This window comes from Psammomys obesus, unplaced genomic scaffold (genome assembly GCF_907164565.1).
Source record: "Psammomys obesus unplaced genomic scaffold, mPsaObe1.curated_primary_1811, whole genome shotgun sequence".
Classification (NCBI taxonomy): domain Eukaryota; kingdom Metazoa; phylum Chordata; class Mammalia; order Rodentia; family Muridae; genus Psammomys; species Psammomys obesus.
In genome coordinates this window covers 7,017,939-7,038,665 of record NW_026588752.1, presented here as the reverse complement: position 1 = coordinate 7,038,665, position 20,727 = coordinate 7,017,939, and the positions used below count along the sequence as shown (strand labels likewise).

The 20,727-nt window shown below is 49.1% G+C and overlaps 2 protein-coding genes across 5 annotated transcripts in view; both read right to left on the bottom strand.

The window, feature by feature from the left end:
- The window catches only part of Unkl (unk like zinc finger), a 46,253-nt gene extending 36,096 nt beyond the window's left edge, over positions 1-10,157 (bottom strand). For all 4 annotated transcript variants that reach the window (XR_008719808.1, XR_008719809.1, XM_055604581.1 and 1 more), the window contains exons 1-2: positions 10,081-10,157; positions 8,933-9,142 (exon numbers count right to left, since the gene is read on the bottom strand). Coding sequence is in view for 2 of the 4 variants with exons in the window: in XM_055604581.1 (XP_055460556.1) it covers positions 8,933-9,142; positions 10,081-10,157 (287 nt within the window). In the remaining 2 variants the exon portion in view is untranslated. The remainder of the gene's footprint in view (positions 1-8,932; positions 9,143-10,080) is intronic.
- Positions 10,158-11,892: 1,735 nt separating this feature from the next.
- Positions 11,893-14,136, bottom strand: LOC129674666 (ubiquinol-cytochrome-c reductase complex assembly factor 4). The gene is made up of 2 exons (XM_055604794.1): positions 14,088-14,136; positions 11,893-14,008 (listed from the first exon to the last, which is right to left on the bottom strand). The coding sequence occupies exons 1-2, from the start codon at positions 14,117-14,119 to the stop codon at positions 13,630-13,632; spliced, it is 411 nt and encodes a 136-aa protein (XP_055460769.1). The 5' UTR covers positions 14,120-14,136; the 3' UTR covers positions 11,893-13,629.
- Between the last annotated feature and the right edge of the window lie 6,591 nt (positions 14,137-20,727).

Below are 20,727 nucleotides of genomic sequence, written 5' to 3'. Positions count from 1 at the left end.
TTATATTACATTGTTTATTTTTTGTATTTTATTTTTTGTCCAACAACCCCAGGAGTCTGTTCTTTCCAGGACTTAATTCATGATGTTGTTGTTGGTAGGTACCTATATTAAATAAAGCCATCACATCAGTCCTGAATTAAAAAAAAAAAAAAATTAGACAGGATCTTACTATGTAGCTCTGGCTAGCTTGGATCTTCTATATAGACCAGGCTGGCCTTGAACTCAGAGATCCTCCTTCCTCTGTCTCCTGAGTACTGAAATTAAAGGTCTGTGTCATCACTCTTAAATATGCATTCTTGTTATGCACACAGGCCATGTCAACTTTCTGACAAGTTATTATCAAAGAAAGTAGGGGTGGCCTCTAAGCCCACATCCTGGTGTTTTCAAGAACACCAGGAATGAAGGAAAGGAATCTTAGCAGATTAACAGGTCTATGGACCTGGTCAGGAAGAGCCAAGGCAGGACCCTCAAGGCAAAAAAGGGATAATGTCATGCCACAATCACATAACAAGCCCAAGACCATATATTCCTAGAAGCGTAACAAACCACCCAGAGAAGCAGGGAAAAGAGCAAAGAGGCCTTATACTGTGTTGGGGGTGGGGTGGGGGAAGAGACAGGATAATGATGACAACAATACTACAAACAATTCCTCAAACATAATGAAATGGGCCTCGCCTCCATTTACAGCCCACACCTACCTCTGCAGTAAGCAGGGTGCTCCCGTTCCACTAGGTTTTCATTCTAACTGCCACCCCATCAGAGAAGGTGGGACATAGGAAGACACCTCTCCTGAGAAATAGGGAAAGAGGTCCCCAAGCTACAGACACAACTTAACCACCCGTATCCATCCTCCCAATTTTACACTGAAATTTATGTCCATTCCCATGAGCTTTGCTCTGACTTGTGCTGAGGGGCACCTCGATTCTCTTAATACAGGACCATTGCCATGGCAACCGGAGCACTGTCTGAGATGTCTCCCCAGGGCAGTCTCACTCCCACTGCCTGGTACTCTTTTCTGCTTGGCTGGGCAGCCACTGCCCACTACTCCAGGACCTCAGAGTCTGAGCTTAAACCAAATACAAATAAAATGCCTTCATGATGGGCTGGTCTGAATCCCAGCACTTGGGAGGTAGAGATAGGGTGACTGAAAGTCCAAGGCCAACCTGATTTACATATTTAACTCAATGTAATTAATTAATTTAATTCAAAAGCTGGCTATGGCTGGCATTTGGTATGTAGAGGTCGTCTCCCAAAAGAGATCTTTAGGGATTACTGCACAGAGACATAGAGTCGTTACACAAACCCAACAGTCCTTCCAGAGACATCATCCAAGAGACTTCGGCTTGAACGAAACAAGCCGAAGTCTCGTTTAATCCCAGATGTCCCATGTGTCCTTCGGAGATGGGAGGGACTGCCCCATGAACCAAGTAGGAAAATGAGGCCTGCTACTCAGAAGCAAATCGAGCAGAGTGTGGCAGCTACCACCTGTATGTCTAACAACAGAGTGGTGGGGGGGGGGTGCTGTCAAATCAAGCTCACTTGTGTCCCAGAGTGATGTTGTCTTAACAACAAACAAACCCACAGAAAAGTTGCATCAAATCAATGAGTCCAATTTTTAGTATAAACAAGACAAATTGAAGCTTTTAGCCAGCTACACCAACAGGGACAGTGTCTAAGTCAGACAATAGTCACTTGGCACATGGGGGGAGGCTACTTGAATCTTCCCCATCCAAACAACAATAGGGACAGGCTCCTGGCTCCCTAGAAGGGTTTGTGCTGGCTATAGTTCAGAATGACATACTTAAAGCACCTGACTTTACCAAAGTGATGTCCACCTGATCCCATGGAGGAGTGACACCTGGCCTCACATAAGAATGGGAACTTCTGCCCTGTGTGCCCATCTCCTCCCAGAAACTACCTCAAAAAGAGGTACTGGGTGTGGTGGCTTTACCAAGACTTTAATCCAAGTACTTGGGAGGCAGAGATAGGCAGATTTCTCTGAGTCTGAAGTCAGCCAAAGCCACATAGTGTAAGACCCAGATTCATGAAAACAAAGAGAGAGAGAGAGAGAGATGGACAGAGACTTTGCTTGCAGCCCCAGGAGTACCTGTGCTGGATGTGCAGAGACATGCATTTAATTCCACAGCCTGTCCTAGATGCTTGGAAGACAGATCCACCACTAGCTGGTTATCTGGCCAACCTAAGCAGGTCGTGTGGAGCCTGAAGGCCAATTTCCATGGGGCCAAAGGCCCACCACACATGACTGAGAGCAACCAATTGAGGCCAATGCTGGAAAAAGGTCATGCCCACCAGAATAAATGGCAAGCTGTCAGCCAGGATGGGATGAAACAGAAAGTACCCTTTGGGGCCAGACCATTCAGTGAAGTAGTTGGTAGAGCTCCAGGAATTACCAAAGGACAGGATGATGGTGGGGAGTGGGGGAGTCATGGGCATGACCACTGTGGTAGTTTGAATGTAATCAGCCCTGAGAGGCACACAGGGAGTTGCACTATTAGGAGTGTGGCCTTGCTGGAGGAAGTGTGTCACTGTCAGGGCAGGCTTTAAGGTTTTCTATGCTCAAGCTATGCACACAGTCTTCCTCTGCTGCCTGTGGATCAAGATGTAGAACTCTCAGCTCCTTCTCCAGCACCACGTCTACCTGCATGCTGCCATGTTTCCTGCCATGATAATAATGGACTAAATCCCTGAAACTGTAAGCCAGCCCCAATTAAGTATGTTCCTTTACAAGAGTTGTGGTCATGTTATCTCTTCACACCAATAGAACCCTAACTAAGACAACCAGGAAAGAGGGAAGCAAGAATCTTGACGTAGGACTGCCTGACAGCAAGCTTTCCCAAGAAGTGTGTGCGTGTCCATAAGGAAGAAGCAGGAGGGCTCTATAAGGAGAGACGACGCCAGAGAATGGAGGAAGGTGCTCACTGAGGTCGGAAAACCAGAAGGAAAGGGTGGGCCGGAAGAGGGCTGCAGAGACACGCTGGCAGTGCAGCCCACCTGGAGATGCACACCTCCCGGAGCAGGCCAAAGCCCCAGGTTGGGCCCAGCCAGCAGCAAGACTAACTGGATGCTCGTTTTGCCACACACTGGCTAAAGGGCTCTGTGCTGAGAAATGGTGATGTCTGAAAATAACAGACTTATGAGGCACATGGCTAGAGGGAAAGCCTAGCTTTCCTGAGAACCTGGGTTCTATCTCCAGTATGATAATAAATAGTTTATTAATTGCTTGATAGTACTAAGCCAAAAATAAAGAATTTCAAGACCCTGAAATGAAGAGAAAGTTCCACTGTCATTGCTCTGGCAGGTACTATCTAGCTTACAGTTTCCAGGGCAACCCTGACTGAAGCAGAATATGCCATTCAATAAGAAAAACTAGAGCCAATCCACATGTGCAGCGATGGGGAAGTCCTTCTCAGCAATTACTAAGCAGAGACTCCCAGTGGGGGCAGCCTGTCGAATGTTTCCTGAAGGGCAAATCATCCTATGTGCTCTAGACAAGTCACAAACAAACAACAAAAAACTTTCCTAAAACACATCCGACTCTTATTAAGCACAAATGTGCACAAAACACAAGGCTCTGGATGAGCCCCATTCAAGTTTCCAAATGATAAACTCCAGGCTCCTAAGCCGGATGTTAGCCATGGTCTAACAGCTGCATATGGTTAGTTACCATTTGTGCACGCTAAAGAGAATCACCTGTAGGTTGGTGTTCACTGCAGCATACTTCATTCCAGGAAGAACAGACACTGGATGCCCAGCAGCGACATGCTCAAATTCCAGGACAACCAAGTTTCGGAACCACTAACTGTTTCAGAACTCCTAAGAGGTTTTTTGGATTAGTTTTACTCTGTGTCCTGCCTGCTTGTTCATCTGTGTAATGTGTGTGCGCGCCTGGCGCCTGCAGACTTCAGAAGAGCGTCAAGACTCTCTGGACCTCAAGTCCTAGGTGGTTGTGTGCTGCCGCGCGCACGCCGAGAGCTGCGCCCAGGTGGTCTGGGAGAGCGTCGACTGCTCTTAACCACTGAGGCAGCCCTGCAGCCCAAGACATGCATTCTTTTTACAAATTAAAAGTATTACTGGTGAATACTAGAAGTTATCCCCAGGCCATACTCTAGGACAATCCTAGCACTCAGAAGGCTGGTACCATTAGTCTCAGGTATTCCTGCTCCAAGCTCCGGTAGCAGCAGCCCCAAGGTGACCAAGAGAGATCACAGAATATTAGGAAACGAGCCCAAGTCTCAGGCAGTCACCTGTCTTCTAAGGACATGTTCAAAGCAGCAAGTTCAAGAGCATGTAAATAGCACAGCTTTGGTAGATTAAATACCACAGGTGGTTGTATGCCTTTAATCCTAACACTTAGGGGGCAGAGGAAGAGGGAGCTCTGTGAGTCCAAAGCCAGCCTGGTCTATATAGTGAGCGCAGGACAGCCAGGAGTACATAAAAGATTATGTCTATAAAAAAAATTATATGTATTTAGTGTGTGTGCAAGCATGTACATGTGCCAAAGCATATGAACGGAAGTCAGAGAATAATCTGTATGAGTCTTCTTCTATTATATGATTCCCAGGGATAAATGTTAAATCACCAAGCTTGGCAGCAAATGCTTTTACCCACTGAGCCATGTTGCTGGCTCTAGAACACTACTGTAACTGAAGCTCAGCAAGCTACACTATTTATCTATTTTGGCCTTCAAGCTACATTAACAGCAACTCTTATCTCCACTAAAAACCTTTCTGTGAGGGGCTAGAGAGATGGCTCAGCAATTAAGGGCACGTACTCCAAGTTGGGCTTCCAGAATTCCCATCAAGTAACTCACAGCCATCTGTAACTCGAACTCCAGGAGATTCTGACTTTGTGCGTACCCTGAACACTTATGTGCACATACCCATATCCACACATACACACAGATAGATAGATACAGACAGACAGATGCATGCACACACACACACACACACACACACACACACACAATTAAAAACTAATACTACAATCTTGAAAAAAAATCAGTGATCCCAATGGTGGTGGCATATGCTTTTAATCTCAGCACTTGGGAGGCAGAGGCAGGAAGATCTCTGTTCAAGACCAGCCTGGCCTACAGCCTGAAGGATAGCCAGGACTACACAGAGAAACCCTGTCTCTGGAAAAAAAAAAAAAAATCAGTGAGTGTTTAGCATTTGTAAGATGTTCACTGCCAGGCTGTGGTGGGCATGCCTTTAATCCTAGCACTCAGAAGGCAGAGGCAGGGGGATCTCTGTTGAGTTCAAGGCTAGCCTGATCTACAATGAGAGTTCCAGGACAGCCAAGGCTACACAGAGAAACCCAGCCTCGAAAATCTAAGTAAAAAAATATGTCCACCTAAGATTATTTGACTTTCTGGCCTCAATATTTTTGAAAAGCAAAAGGAAAAAGTCTTCAGAAGTTTCTCCATGTTTGACAGGTGGAATGTTTAACGGGTTTTCTTGGACCACCAGTTCCCAAATAATGAAACAGAGACCTTTAATTAATTATGAAGGCTTGGACTTAGCTGAGGCTTGTTCCCAACCAGCTCTTATAACTTAAGTTGACCTGCTTATACTAATCTATGTTCTGTCACATGGCGGTACCAGTTTTCTTTCTCTGTGCTTCTGAGTGGGGAATCTCTGCAATTCTTTCCCAGAGTTCATCTCTCTGCTCAGATGCCCTACCTATCCTCTCCTGCCTCAGCTATTGGCGTTCAGCTAAACCAATCAGAAGGTGTTGAAGGGAGTGTCTATAAAATATGATGAAGCCATAAGAGTAACATTACCAACATCTGGCCTGTAATCAGATCTCTGATTACAGAAATAAGCATTTGAATAATACAAAAACATCTTTAGTCAGCGAACAAAAAGATCACCCCAACAGGAAATCTTTATAAAGGGAAGGGCACAGGCCAGAGAGGTGGCTCATCAAGCAAGTTTGATTCCAAAAGCCACACTGTGGAAAAAGAGAATAAACTCCTCTACCTGTTCTTTAACCTCCACATGCACACCTATGCACAGACACACACACGCAAACATGTAAAAAAGAAAAGATGGGGCTGGAAAGATGGCTCAGTCGTTAAGAACACCATACCGTCTGCTCTTCCGAAGGACCCAGGTTCAATTCCCAACACCCACATGGCAGCTCACAACTGGAGTCTGTAGCTCCAGTTCCAGGGGTTCTGACACACTCACACAGATTTACATGCAGGCTAAACACCAATGCAAATAAAAGAAAAAAGAAAAAGAAAGGAAGGGCACAATGCCAAGTGTGACATGACCTATATAATTCCAGCCTTGGGAGGATGAGGCAGGAGGATCAGAGTTGAAGGTCAGCCTACACTACATAGAAAATTCCTATTTAAAAAGAAGAAGAGGAAGGAAGGAAGGAAGGAAGGAAGGAAGGAAGGAAGGAAGGAAGGAAGGAAGGAAGGAGGGAGGAAGAAAGAAGGAAAGATTGATTTACGCTTTTAATCCCAGCACTCAGGAGGCAGAGGCAGGCTAACCTCTGAGTTCAAGGCCACCCTGGTCTACAGATCGAGTTCCAGGACAGCCAGGGCTACACAGAGAAACCCTGTCTTGAAAAAAAACAAAACAAAATACAAACAATCAAACAAATAAAGCCTGGTATGACGGTGAATACCTTTAGGCAAGCAATCTCTGGGAGTTCAAGGCTAGCCTAGTCTACATAACAAGTTCCAGGCCATTCAGGGCTACATAGTCAGACTGTGAGAGAAGCTAGGGATATGTGTCAATGGAGGAGGGTTGGCCCTTTGGATATGAAAATATCCATATCCCACCCCCTGCCCCATTCTACCAAAAAAAATAAAATGACAAGCACCACAATTTTATATGACTATTATGACAATTTCACAGGCACCAGATCCCTCCAGAGTGTCAAGAGACCAGCCCTTCAAGACAGAGACTGCTGCCAGGCAGTGGTGGCGCATTCCTTTAGACCCAGCACTTGGGAGGGAGAAGCATAGATCTCTATGAATTTGAGGCCAGGCTAGTCTGTAGAGTGAATTCCAGGACAGCCAGGGCTACACAGAGAAACCCTGTCTTGAAAAAAACAAAACAAAATACAAACAAACAAACAAACAAACAAAGCCTGGTATGATGGTGAATACCTTTAGGCAAGCAATCTCTGGGAGTTCAAGGCTAGCCTAGTCTACATAACAAGTGGGGGGGGGGGATTACCTCACCTCTAGGTAGAAAGCAACTACCCACCACATCCCCAAATTGCCCAATGAAAAACTTTACACCTCCTGATACTGTTTCACCTACCCCTGAACACAAAGTCTGACTTGGACTTTCTATGTCTTCATATTTTAAAATGAAGACATTTGGGGCTGGAGAGATAGCTAAGCCAGCAAAAATACGTTGAGAACATAAAGACCTGAGTTTGATCCCTGAAACTCTCCTTTAATAAACAAACAAAACTGGCCACAATGGAACATACTTGTAATCACAGTGCTAAGAGGTAGAGTGAGGTGGTCCCTAGCACTTGCTGACAGAGCAGCCAACCTGGCCTACCTAACCAGCTCCAAGCCAGTGAGAGAGCCTATTTAAAACAGGAACAACACGTGAGGTTAACCTGGGAACTCTTGACGTACATGAATATGAGCACCCATTGGGGCTTGGTGGTGCATGCCTGTAATCCCAGCACTCGGAGGCAGAGGCAGGCGGATCTCTGTAAATTTAAGGCCAACCTGGTGTACAAACTGAATCCAGAACAGCCAAGACTACAAAGAGAAACCCTGTGTCTTTTAAAAAACAAAACAAAAAGTACCCAAACATACCCTGCACCTACACACGTAAGCACACACATGCACACAGAGACACAAATAAAGACATCTGTTCATAACACCATTAGGAAACTTGTAAAATAGAAACAAACCCCAACAAAACCTTGACTTATCAAGATGTGAAAGTGTTACATAAATGACAATGCGAAAATAAAACAACTTTCCTACCATTTCTTTTTTTAAATAAATGAGCTTGCAGTATGTCTTAGTGATAGAGGCCTTGCCTAGCATATGCAAGGCCAGGAGTTCTATTCCATATCCAGTACATTATTAATAATAATAGAAAGCAAAATCATCTCACAAATCCTTACCAAATAGCAGTTCTACTACCCTTCTTTAGAATATACAGATAAGCAGCAAGGAAACATTCCACACTTATGGCAACTACTAGACTGAAAAGCAACTGACCACACAAAACCCCTTTAAATTAGGCAGCTGAACCAGGGGTGGTGGCACACGCCTGTAGTCCCAGCACTCTGGGAAGCAGAGGCAAGCAGATCTCTGTGAGTTTGAGCCTGGCCTGGTCTACCAAGTGAGTCCAGGATAGCTAAGGCTACAAAGAGAAACCCTGTCTCATATAAGTATATATACACACACTAAAAAAATTAAAAAAAAAAAAAAAATGAGGTAGATGCAAACCATGGACCAATTTTTAAGTAGAGCATTGGGTGGAATAAGGATGGGAAATGAATCAAAATCACTTTTAATTACCAAAGATTTTTTTCAAAAAAATACACATACATAATCTTTCATGGAATTAGCCTACAAACAGGGAAACACACACACACACGCACACACACACACACACACAGCTGACCCCCGGAAATCCTGAGTAAAAATTAGGTTCCCCTCTACAGGTAGAAGGTGTTAAAAAGAATCAAGGGGACCAGCACTGGGGCATACACCTTTAATCCCAGCACTTTGAGGGGCCAAGACAGTTACCTCAGTGAGTTCGAGGCCAGCCTGGTCTACGCAGTGTTCCAGGACAACCAGGGCTACAGAGACACCCTGTCTTAAAACAAAAACCAGAAACCTCAAAAACGTGTTGACCAGAGAGTCAACGTCTGCCTTGAGAAGAGGCCAGCAACCACCCACCGGAGCCCCACTTACTCGTCGCCGTCGGGACACAGGCCGGTGGCCTCATCGTACTTGGAGCAGTATACATCCGGGCTGTAGTTGAAGGTGCCATCGCGCCGTCGGAGCGGTCTGCGCCGACGCTGATTTAGGAAATGCCAATGGAAACAGGTGAACGGCCTGTGCTGGCTGCACTTATGCTGCAAAAACAGGGAGCACTGCTCTGTCCTAAACTCCTTTAGATACCTAAAAAGACAAACAGCGTTGCGGACCGCAGCCGCCACCGGCTAGAGGCCCCCGGGACGCAGCGGGGCCGGGTCCCAGGCGCGCAGACCCCACACCAAGTTCTTCTGACTGCCAAGGCCCGGTACCCTCCCCTGGGTACTGTCAGTCCCCGGACCCCAGGAGCCATTCTCCAATTCAGAGACCAGGTAACTCCAGACAGCCAGACAGATTATTCGTTCCCTGACCCCAAACACCACTTCCCAGTCCCCAGAGAAGGGTCCCCAACATAAGGCGTAGACCTCCTCCTAGCGTTGCACCTCCAACTCCGAGCCCAGAGAACTCTACACAACTAGACTCCATTCTCCGCCCCCTTCTAGTCCCTGACCCCAGGCGCCATCTCTCAATCCTTAGTCCGGGTTTCCGACTCCCGCTCGACTCCCTTCGCCGCTTCCAGATGGACTGCAAGCGCCACCCGCCCACACCAGGCGCAACCCCTCTTCCGCGCCGCAGGAACGACCCCCAAATCCGGGCGTCCACCTGACTCTAGGTGCGGCACCGCCCCCAACCCAGAGGCCACCCCAGCCGCCGGGCGCCGCCTCTCAAGCTCAGGTGGCGATTGCCCGCGTCCGGATGGTCGCGTGTCCATCTCCAGCCCAGGCGCGGCCCTGAGCCCCAGACGCAGGCGCCGTTCCCCAGACTCCAGGCTGGCGCGCGGGGTCTCCGGAGACCAAGAGCGAGCCCAGGCCCCCGGCGAAGGATCACCGCAGACCCGGGGCGCCGCCGCTCCACCTTAGGCGGCGGCCCGCGCCCGGACGGCGTGACCCGCAAGGGCTGGCGGCGGGGGCGCGGGCGCGGGCGGGGCGCACCCTCCGCGGCGACACCCGGGCCCGGGGCGCGCGCGGGCCGCTCCACCGCGCCGCAGCGCCCAGAAGGCCGCGGACGGCAGCCCAGGCACTGACCTGTAGTGGGTTGGTTTCTCGGTCTGCGGGGGGGACCCGCTCAGCGCCGCCGCCGCCGCTTTCGAAACCGACGGCATTTTCAGTCAAAACAATGCAGCGCGCATGCGCCGCGCCGGCGCCCCCGGATCTCCCCCCGCACCCAGCCCCCTGCGCCCCCCGCCGCGCCGGCCACACCCCCGGGCACGCCGCGCCGGCCACGCCCCCGGCGACCCCTCGCCCACGCGCGCCGTGCGGCGGGGGCGACACGCAGAATCTGCGGGTTGCCCACGGCGGCAAGTTACAGGCGCAAATCGGGACACGCCCGTTGGTGGAGAGTCCCCGAGCGGCTATCCGGGTCCAGGGCTGCGGGCGGGTCTTGGGACCCGAGGGCTGCTGTTGGGGACAGGTTTCTTTTAGCTGGAAAAAATCTATAATTAGGCTGTGGCGGCGGTCGCCCCTATATTCAATTGGTGAGTTTAAGGATGGACCGAGTGTGAATTCCCTGTTGAGCTGTTTGGTTTTTTTTTTTTTAAACACAAAGTAAGAGGCTGCCAGATGAGCCCACAGGATAAAGGGCGTACAAGGTGGTCAGAAATCAGGGTGAGCTGGGATCCACAGGCTGCTTGGGTGCACGTGGGGGGCGGGGCCCCGAGATGCTAGGATGAATTGGGGAGAACCCTGGGACTCGCACTCACTAGTAACTATGTGGCATGAGACATCGTAAATGCGAAGAAAAGTGGCCACAGCTCCTCAGCTGGGTTCTCGAGGGATAAAGTTTGATCAGTTGTAAAGCCACAGGTATTCTGAAAGACTGGAAAGCGATTGTTCTGCTCAAAGTAAATAATGTCTTATTTCCAGGAACACGGACTAAAATATGAGCGAAGACAATATGGTCCACGTATGTAAGCTGTATTTTAAAATTACCACTTGCTGGTAGGATGATTTTTTCATATGACATTTGTGGACAATTTGTTTGAAACTTCTGGGGTTTGGGAGTTTGGGTTTGGGTGCATGCTAGCCAAACACTCTACCCCTGAGCATTATCCGTAGCTTACAGACTCCTTTCTTAAAGGAAGGTGATGTGGTCGCACAAGCATGTGGACAATGAGTTCTAAGCCAGCCTTGCCTACTCGAGACACTGTCTTCAATAAATAAATAAATAGGCCAGGAACATTGTCTTTGCAAAGTGGATCACACATAAGAATGAAGCAGGTAAGGTCAGGAGAATCTACAGAGGAATAAACACATCGAAAAGACTGCTGAGGAGCAGGAAATGAAAACTAGGTAAATCGCCAAACTCCAGCTTGTGGAGACACAAAACAGAAGGCAGAAGGCAGAGCTGGCTTGTAAGGTGCTATGGAGAGCTAGCAGGAAAGCTAGCTCAGAACGGTGGAACTGGAGGACCTTCAGTGTGGACATAATCAAAGGCATTCCAAGTTCCTAATCACCCTTCAAAACATGTGCTTGTTCCTACACCCTAAGGCTAGATGGGTCCTTTTTATTGAAGCTGTCACTTAAGGGCTAGGACTAAAGAAAAAACAAAAACAGCTTTTTCTCTGTGTGTAACAGCTAACTTTTTTTGAGGGGGAAGGGCTGCCCAACACTACTGAACTCCCCATTTTTAACAAAAAGTGGCTGATAGGGCTAGAGAGATAGCTCACAGTACTTAAGAGTAATGGCCGTTCTTCCAGAAGACCCAACGTCAGGCCCTAGCACCCACATGGTGGCTCACAGCCATTCATGACTCCAGTCCTGGGGGATCTGATGCCCTCTTCTGACCTGCATAGTGGGCACTAGGCACGCATGCGAGGCACATACATACATGGATCATACACATAAAATAACTTTATTATTTTTAAGTGTCTGTTAGGTTAATGCCTTCTCCCTTCAAAGAACATGTTTTATTTTTATTTATTTATTTATTTATTTATTTTTCTTCCTGCCCAACAATTTTATCTATCATCTTGTACATGCAGCAGTCACCTGTGCTGTCTCATATTTGCAGGTCCTCTCCCAACACCCGAAGTCAGCAGGCTGAGTGCCATAGGAAAAACACAGGCTAGAGTCCATTTGGGAAAAAGACAAACATGGCACAAAAATAAGCATGAAAGTAACTTCAGCCAGCAACCTGCTCTACTGTCACCCCATGAAAACCAATCGAACAAACAGATGTCAGGCTTGGGCCTGGTGGCACACACCTTCAATCCCAGGGGCAGGAGGCAGGTGGATCTCTGAGCTTGAGGCCAGCCTGGTCTACAGCCAGAGGTACAGGACAGCCAGGGCTACACAGAGAATCAATCTTGAAAAATTAAAAGAAAACAGATGTGTAGTAAGTGTTCCCACTGTCCCAAATTGCCAACGTTCTCCTTTTGCTCATGACTTCAATACCCACATCACTGGAGAGAAGTTATCAGCCTGACAGCACTGAGGACATGATGCATGGATGGAGACATTTTTTTCAAAACAATTCTATGTGAGCTGGGAATAGAGCTCATTGGTAGGCTAGCATGTTAGATTCCTGGGTTCAACCCCCAACACTGTAAAAAAAGACAGAGACAAAAACAAAACAAACAAACAAAAAAGGACACTTTTTTTTGTCTCTTTGAAAAATAATTTTTCGTTTGCTTTTTGGAAAGACTCTCCCTCTGTAGCTCAGATAGACCAACAGACCTCAAACTTAGGATTCTCCTGCCTCAGTCTCCTAAGTGATGGGATTACAGGCATGTATTATAATTTTTGGGTTTTGTTCTAAGTTCTCAAGTGGGAATGAAGAGCAGGAGAAAAAAAAAAAAGGTTGACTGATTGGCCTAGCAAATTACTCCCTTCACAAACAAGATGCCAGCCATGCGTGGTTGGTCTCTGTGAGTTAGAGGCCAGCCCTGTCTACAAAGAGAAACCAGGACCGCCAAGGCTATACAGAGAAACCCTGTCTCAAAAAACCAAAAAAATAATAGAAACAAAAGAGGATGCCAGAGGGTGTCTGGTGTACACCTCTAGTCCCATCACTGGGGAAGTGAAGCAGAGGCTGGCAGATCTCCGAGTCTGAGGCAAGGCTGGTCTACATAGCCGGTTCCAGGACAGCCAGAGGCATATATAGGGAGACTATGGCTCGAACACAAAAACAAAAAACCTTGATGCAAGGGGAGAATTGTGTTCATTAGGCTTCACCAAATGTACTTTCCATTTGTTAATATTTAAAATTAGCTTCAACTTATGTTGCACACAACGTGGCTCTTTACACTTTTGCAGTTATTCTGTCTCAGAAGGCAAATGAAGTGCAGGGAACACCTCCGCCCGAACTGCTTTAAAAACATGATTAGGCTGTACAAGCACATCACAAATCCAACAGCACACGGTGCACCCACAACCTGTTCTATGAACCTCAAAAGTTCTTTGGTCGTAACCACTGGGCATTGGTGTCTGGCAAGGATCAGATATCAAGCCTCCAATTTTGTGCTGTGTTCTCGCGTCTCCGCGCCAAGAGCGCCAGCAGAACCAGGTCAGAAATCGCCAGAGTCGACAACGAAATCGAAGGACGGCTGCTTATTTCCTTCCTCAGCAGGCACCCTGTCACGTTCTAGCCCCGTGGAGAACCGGAGCTTCTTCAGGTTCCTCCGGGCGACCATCTGACTCCTCCTCGTCCTCCTCTCCCAAGACCTGTCCCAGCCACTGGTCCTTGTTACTCTCCTGCCTCAGATAGCACCACATGATCAGAACCATGAGGGCGAGGGTAAACGGCAGCACTTTCCACCAAGGCTGCTGATACTGCTTCCCCCGGGAATGATCCACCGTCCAGCGGACTGGGGCAGCCTTGCTAGAGGAGAACTGGACTGGAAGGTTGAGGTCTTCCTCCTCTTCCCTGTCTGCAGGCTGGGCTGGAGACCGGCCACGGGTCGGCGAGTGCAGGCTCCGCGAAGCCCAGCCCGCGAGCCGCAGAGCTCGGACCGCTCTGGAAGAGAGACAGCAGTAAGCGCCTCGCCGCCACGACCGCCTCTCGCCCTCGCCCACCCGCACCTCGCAGCTCTCACCCCGCAGCCCGGGAACACAGGACACTGGTCATAGCGACCTCGGCTCGCACGCTAAGGCGCGCCGCGCGTTCGTCACTTCCGTCGCTCAAACCCGGAAGCCGAGCTTCACGTCCAACTTCACGACTACAAAACGTGTGTCCAGCCGCGCAACGGAAATGATGCATTTCCTCCCGCGAGCTCTTCCGCCTCGGGTTCCGCCCCGATGGTCTGGCGCCTTATGGGTTTGTGTAGTTCTCAGGCCCTGTGTAGAGAGACCTGAGCCGGCGTGACGAGTTGGAAGCGAGCCCGACTCGGCTCTCGGAAGAGCTTAGCCCGGGGCTGCTCAGTCTGATGCCCGCGATATCCACGGACTTGAAAACCCTTGGCATCTGTTGTTCTCTTCCCAGGACCATCGTCTGGGAGGTTCTTGGTCCCTGTTGTCCAGGAGCGCGTCTTCCATCCTTAGCGCTCCATCCCGGCTCTCAGTCTCCTGCTTGGCCAGTGTCTCAACCGCAGCCGCGTGCATCTCAGCTATGCCCTCAGCCCCGGAGGTGGGAATCTCTAATGCCGTAGACGCCTTCCGGCCGTCAACCCCTCGAAAAGACATATAGGAACATCACCTTCACCTAGACTACTCCAGGTCCCCAGAATCTGTTCGTCTTCAGGGAGAATGAAAATGGTTCTGTGTAGACCACAGGCTGTCCAGACCTACAGGCGATTCTGAAGTTACACCCTCGTACCTCCTGTGTGTGCCTGGAGTTTTAAGCTGGAAGCTGATTGAGGTTCAGTGCATCTTCAGAATCAGCCCTAGCCTAGGCAAGCTTGTAATCCCAACACTGGAGGCAGAGACAGAGGCCAGCTTAGACTACACAGGTAGACGCCAACCCAATTTAAAACACAAAATAAAAATTAAAAAACAGGATCAGTCCTAACAGTGTCTTCTTAGTACCTGTGCTGCATAGAAACTGCAGTGAGTTATACCACACCTGACCTTACCCAGGGCCCACTAATGATTGTCACTCTGGATTTATTCTTTATCTGTGAACCAGTCAAAAAATATAAACACCTCTCCATCTCCTGGGCCCCAGACAGCTGTGAGTCCCAGAAGCCTAGGATCCTTTCAGAGCAAGCAGAGTTCCCCATGCTTTTTATTTTGCTCTGAGGGCACTAGACCATGGAATGGGGAAGTTAGTCCCTGACTGGCAGTGATGTAGACATTTCTTCTAGAGAAAAGCCCAGTCTTACATAGCACTCCAAGGAGGTGGAGGGTGTCTTCACTAGGCAGCAAAGAGGGAGAGACACAGCCCCTCTCAGTGCAGCAACCTGCTCCTGAAGACATGAAGGTGCACTACAAAAACTCAGGTCCACTGTCTTGTCTTCACTTGGAATTCCTCTGCTTGAGGGCTGGACTTGAACTCCTCCCCACTCAGGGAAATAGGGACCTGAAATAAACTAGATCAAGAAGCTTGGAGGGAAATTTGCATCTGTTCCAGCTGCAGGATTAGTGGGCATCCTGCAAACTCCCTTGCCTTTTCCCACCAACTGAGGAAGGCTGGGACCTTGTGACCTGATTTTGCCCGTTCTTTGCTCAAGGTCTTCAGTCTGTCATCCTGAAGGTGACTGCAGCTTTTGGCTGCTTACTGCATTGTGGGCAAAAGAGGGTCCTGGGAAATCCCCTTACTGTGAGCTATAATCAACCCCAGGATGGAACACAATCAGGAGCCTCCTTGTAACCTGGACCATGCTGTTCTCCTGCACCTCACACTCAGTGTCCTTGCCCAAGGCACTCACTGGGTTAGAGATGTTGGAGACTAACAACACCTGTGAGTCCTCCCCATACTGAGAGGCCAAACCCGGGACCCTGGCTAAGAGCTGCTGTGTCAACAGAGGCACCTGTCTACCCTGGGCCCTACCCCACCTGTTCCATCACAGAACCCCCACACTGCTACACCACTCTCCTGACGAGGACCTCAAAATACCCAGGGCCTTAACTATAGGTAGTGTGCAAACCAGGGGGAACTTGCAGAAGGAGGTGGAGCTCCAGAGGCCCTAAGATGAAGGGAGCTAGGCTTCCTGGATGGAACACTAGAGAGAAGCCAGGCACAAGCTGCCCAGAACAAGGAGGTGGTGCAAGAGTTAAGAGTTTCACCCTAGGGTGGGCTAGCCTCTGACAATGATCAGTGGACCCATCTCAATCTCAATGACTGTCTCAGATCAGAGACAGAAAGAGACATCTTAGGGCTGAGGAAACAGATGGCTCAATCTATAAAGTGTTCACCATGCAAGCATGAAGACCTGAGGCCACATAAGGACCACACCAGCCACATAAAAAGCTCTATGTAGTGGCACATGTTTGTAATGCCGGCTCTGAGGAGGCGGAGACGGGGGATCTGTGGAGCTCTCTAGTCACCCAGTGTGGCTTAATTGGCAAGTGCCAGGTCCCTGTAAGAGACTGTCTCAAAAACAAGCTGAGTGGCTCCTAAGACCTCTAGTCTCCATACACCTCCATACACACATGGGACCCACAACCCCACCCCACCCCCAAAGAAATGAGACACCAGCAGGGACAGTTTAGTCCCTTGAACCTCAGCTTGCCTGGCTGTGAACATGAGAATTGTATATCTTCCTGGGGCTGGCATTGCTGTACTGGAATGAACAGTGTTTCCATCCCTGAAAACAACACTAGCACCTTGTTTGGTCTTTGCAAATGAGATGGGTTACAGTGATGTTATACTGGTCAGAATAGGCTGTAAATCCAATGACAGGAAAGACTTTTCAGAAGAGAAGGTATGCAGAAGTAGGAGAGTCACATTGAGAAGCAGCAGCCAAGGACACACACACATACACAGCTACAGAAGCAGGGAGAGAGACCAGGAATAAGCCCCCGAAACTGTAGTAAGGAGCATTTGAAATGTCAGGCCTCCAGACCATTAGGAAGACATCCTCTTTTTTTTTTTTTTAAATATCAAGCTGGGCAGTGGTGGTGCATACCTTTAGTTCCAGCCCTCTGGAAGCAGAGACCAACCTGGTCTAAAGGGTGAGTTCCAGGACAGCCAGAGCCACACAGAAAAACCCTGTCTCAAAAAAAATTATGTTTATTTTATATGTATGTGTTTTGCAATAAATTATGTGTAAATATACTGTGTGTGTGTGTGTGGTGCCCATGGAACCAGAAGAGGGCACTGGATCCCCTGAAAGTGGAGGTAGGGACAGTTGTAAGACACCATGTGGATGCTGGGACAGAACCAGGTCATTTGTAAGAGCAGCAGGCGTCTTAATGCTGAGCTATCTTTTCAGCCCTACTTGTATGTTCTATGTCACCAAGTTTATGGTGCTCAATCACAAGATCCAGCAACTGGTACAGACATTACCTTCATGTCATCTGGCTCCTGGGCAAAGCCCTGTGTCCTTGGACCCTATTCCTCAGCCACCTGCTCCTTAACAAACTTCTTTAGAGGAACCACTCTTCCTGGCAGGTTCTGCTACAGGAACCTGGCCAGGGAGCTGGAGAAAGAGCAGCTCTACATTAGAAGCTCCAAGATGTGATGGGCCACAGTAGTGGACGTACTGCCCTGCCCCTCAGGGACATAACCAACACCTCAGCCCTCATTATTGCAAAGCACACAGAAATTTCACAGGAAGCCTAATGTCTCACTAATGGGAGGCAGAGGCAGCAGCCATCAGTGTGCTTAATGGCAGGGTAATTTATTGTAGCTCCACTTAAGAGCTGACATATTGGAGCTATTGATTTTCCCAGGAAGATAGATACCAGGTGCCTAGGGGCACCTGTAAGGGCAGAGTCCCGCTCTCCCAGGGTCTGAGGCCTGACAGTGAGTGCAGGAGAGTGGGGGCAGGGGATAGTGGGCAGAGAGCTTTGCTGGGCCCAACCCAAAACATAGCCCAGTTAGGAGCAGATGCTAGGACATATGCTTCAGCCCAAGCCTCCTCCAGGGTCCCCAAATGGCTGATGATTAGGCTAGGGTGACAGGGGCTCTGCCTGGCCTTGTCCACCCACTAACTGCCAACTATACATACGAGGCCAACCATTCTAGGAATATGTGTCTCTTCACTGACACACACACAGAGTCTCCTGACCAAGCCTCCTTACCAGAAACAAAAGCTAGAGTTCAACCTCTACCTGCAGCACAGGTTGTCTGCCCTGAACACAGCTCATAACTCAGCAGGGGTGAAAAAGGGGGGGGTGACTCCCTAACCACACCCTTTAAGTCTCCAGGTCTTCCCAGAGAGAGCCCTCCCATTTTCTTGGACTTATGCAGCAGCACCTTCTCTGGCTTCCTCCCTCAGGCCTCTCATCCCCATGCCAGCCCCATCTCTTCCCAAACAACTGTTCTCATTTCTGAATCTTCCAGCCCAGCTGGTGGTTTTCTCCATCATCTCTTGTCAGGCAGTAAAGAGCATCAGAATTACTCCAGGGTAAAGACAAGGCCCTTCAAGACAAGACTGTCAGTGTACAGCTTCCTCTCAGCCAGCACTAGTGAGCATTTCTGCTCTTGGTCAGTTCATGGCCTAAAGCTGTCCAAGTCCTAGTCCCACTACCCAGATTCCTGAGTTAGACAAGGGGGAAAGCAGGTATGTGGGGAGATGTTATAGTAAAAACCCAAGCACTGGGAGGGGGCAGCCCTGGGGAGTGACCTCCTATGCCCTCCTGCAGAGGGTCTCTCTACACATGAAAAACAGCTAAGGCTCTAGTGTTCTTTGGTTTCCTTGCATGTGTGCTTGTATGTGTATATGTATGATTATGCGTTAGGATGCATGTGCGTGGGTAGTGGGGTGTACATGTATGTGGGGAAGAGTGCTTGTCAATGTGTGCACACATGAATGTGGGAGCCAGAAGACAACTTTAAGTATGGCTTTTCAGATGCTGTCTACCATCTATCCATCTATCTATCCATCTATCTATCTATTGATCTATTTTGAGACATGGTCTCCCTATGTAGCCATGAACTCAGAGATCTGCTTGGCTTTGCCCCCAAGTGCTGGGATTAAAGGCATGCACCACCACACCCAGTCTTACCCTTTTCTGACATTGCCTCACTAGATTGAAACTCAAGAAGGCTAGGTTAGTTGGACTCCAGGATCCTTCTGTCTCTGCCTCCTGAGAGCTAAGATTATAATCATGCATCACCACACCTAGCTTTTGGCTCTGGAGTTCTTGACCTCACCTAAACATGATCTCACCTAGGACATTGGTACAAAGGCTCCCCATGCTGGGAGACTGTGTGTTTCACAGCCAGCTACAGAGTCCTCCAAACCCACCCAGCCCCTTCTGGAGCCCCTCTCACTATGGCTTTCCTGTTGAGCTGTGTGCCTCAGGTTGAAGTCCAGGGGAATTTTCACTGGCCCTGAAGTGGAGGTGTCAGATAACATTCCAGAGACTGCAAAGAAAACTGGATCCTTTGTGTTTCCCAGCTTCTGAAAGTTCCAGATTTCCTCACTCAAGGTCCTTTCTTCCTTCTTCAAAGCCAACAACAGAGCATCTTTTGGTCCCTGTCTGTCTCTGATCTCCCACTTCTGCCTCATGACTCGGTAGTGACCTCCGGGATTCTAGTTCCTTGGCAGTGGCTGAGTCTTTTCAGACTCTCTCCTCTGCTGGAACACACTTCCTGCCTCAGCTGGCCCATCTAAATTCCCTGCTTCAGACCCAGCTCTTACAAAGCCCATTATTTTGTCAAACATAGGTGGGACCATCTTCAGGGCAGATCTATGCCTCATTTCCTCCTCCTGAAGCACCTGGCCTGAGGTCCAGAAAGCCCAAGACTTGACCAAGAGAGCTGGTGGCGGTCTGCACCCACAGCCTCAGTGCGTGCTCCCGTCTCAAGTGCTGGTCAGGGTGGCATGCAAATCACAACCCACATGCCCTGTTGGGTACTCTACCCAGATCCCTGAGGCCCTGGCTACCCCTGCCCTGCCTGCCCACAGCAGGTACACAGCTGTAGACCCCATGCCCACAGACCAGTGTTAGGGCATCCACCTGCTTCCATCCCTTTCCTGGGCAAGCTTGTCCTTCTCACTTCCAGCAGTAGAGGGTGACGTGGCTTCAGCTTGGAGCAACTGCAAACCCCTCCACTCCCACCCCCCCCCACCTTCCGGTCCCCCTGAAGGTTTGAGCTTCAGTGGGTGAGAAGGGAGCTGACTGAGGCTGAAGCAGTGCCACTCACAGCCAAGACTGGTGTGTGGTTTTGGACGCTGGACTCTAACATCGTCAGACTCTAGAGTCAGAAGGAGATGGAATCCAGAGCAGAATGGGCACTCAGAACCGGGCCTAGCCAGGCACACTTCATTCCATGCCAGAAGTCTCATCTGGTATTCTGTGGGGACATGACCTGAATTTCCTGCCTGAGAAAAGGCAGAAAAGGTTAGAATTGGCAGCAGCTATGCCATTGCCCTCCAGTGTGTGCTGTTGGGCCTACAGGTGACCTGCCACCTGCTGCTCTTTTTCACAACCCACATGCTACAACCTAATCCTTAGATATACACAGTTTTCCAGACATTCACACCAGGGCATCAGCCTTGCCTCCAGGTTGTACTGTCATAAGTTCTCATGTAGCCTAGTGTGGCCTTGCTCTTGCTAAGGATGACCTTGAACTTCTGAATCTCCTGCCTCCACCTCTCGATGCTGGGATTATAGGCATGTACCACC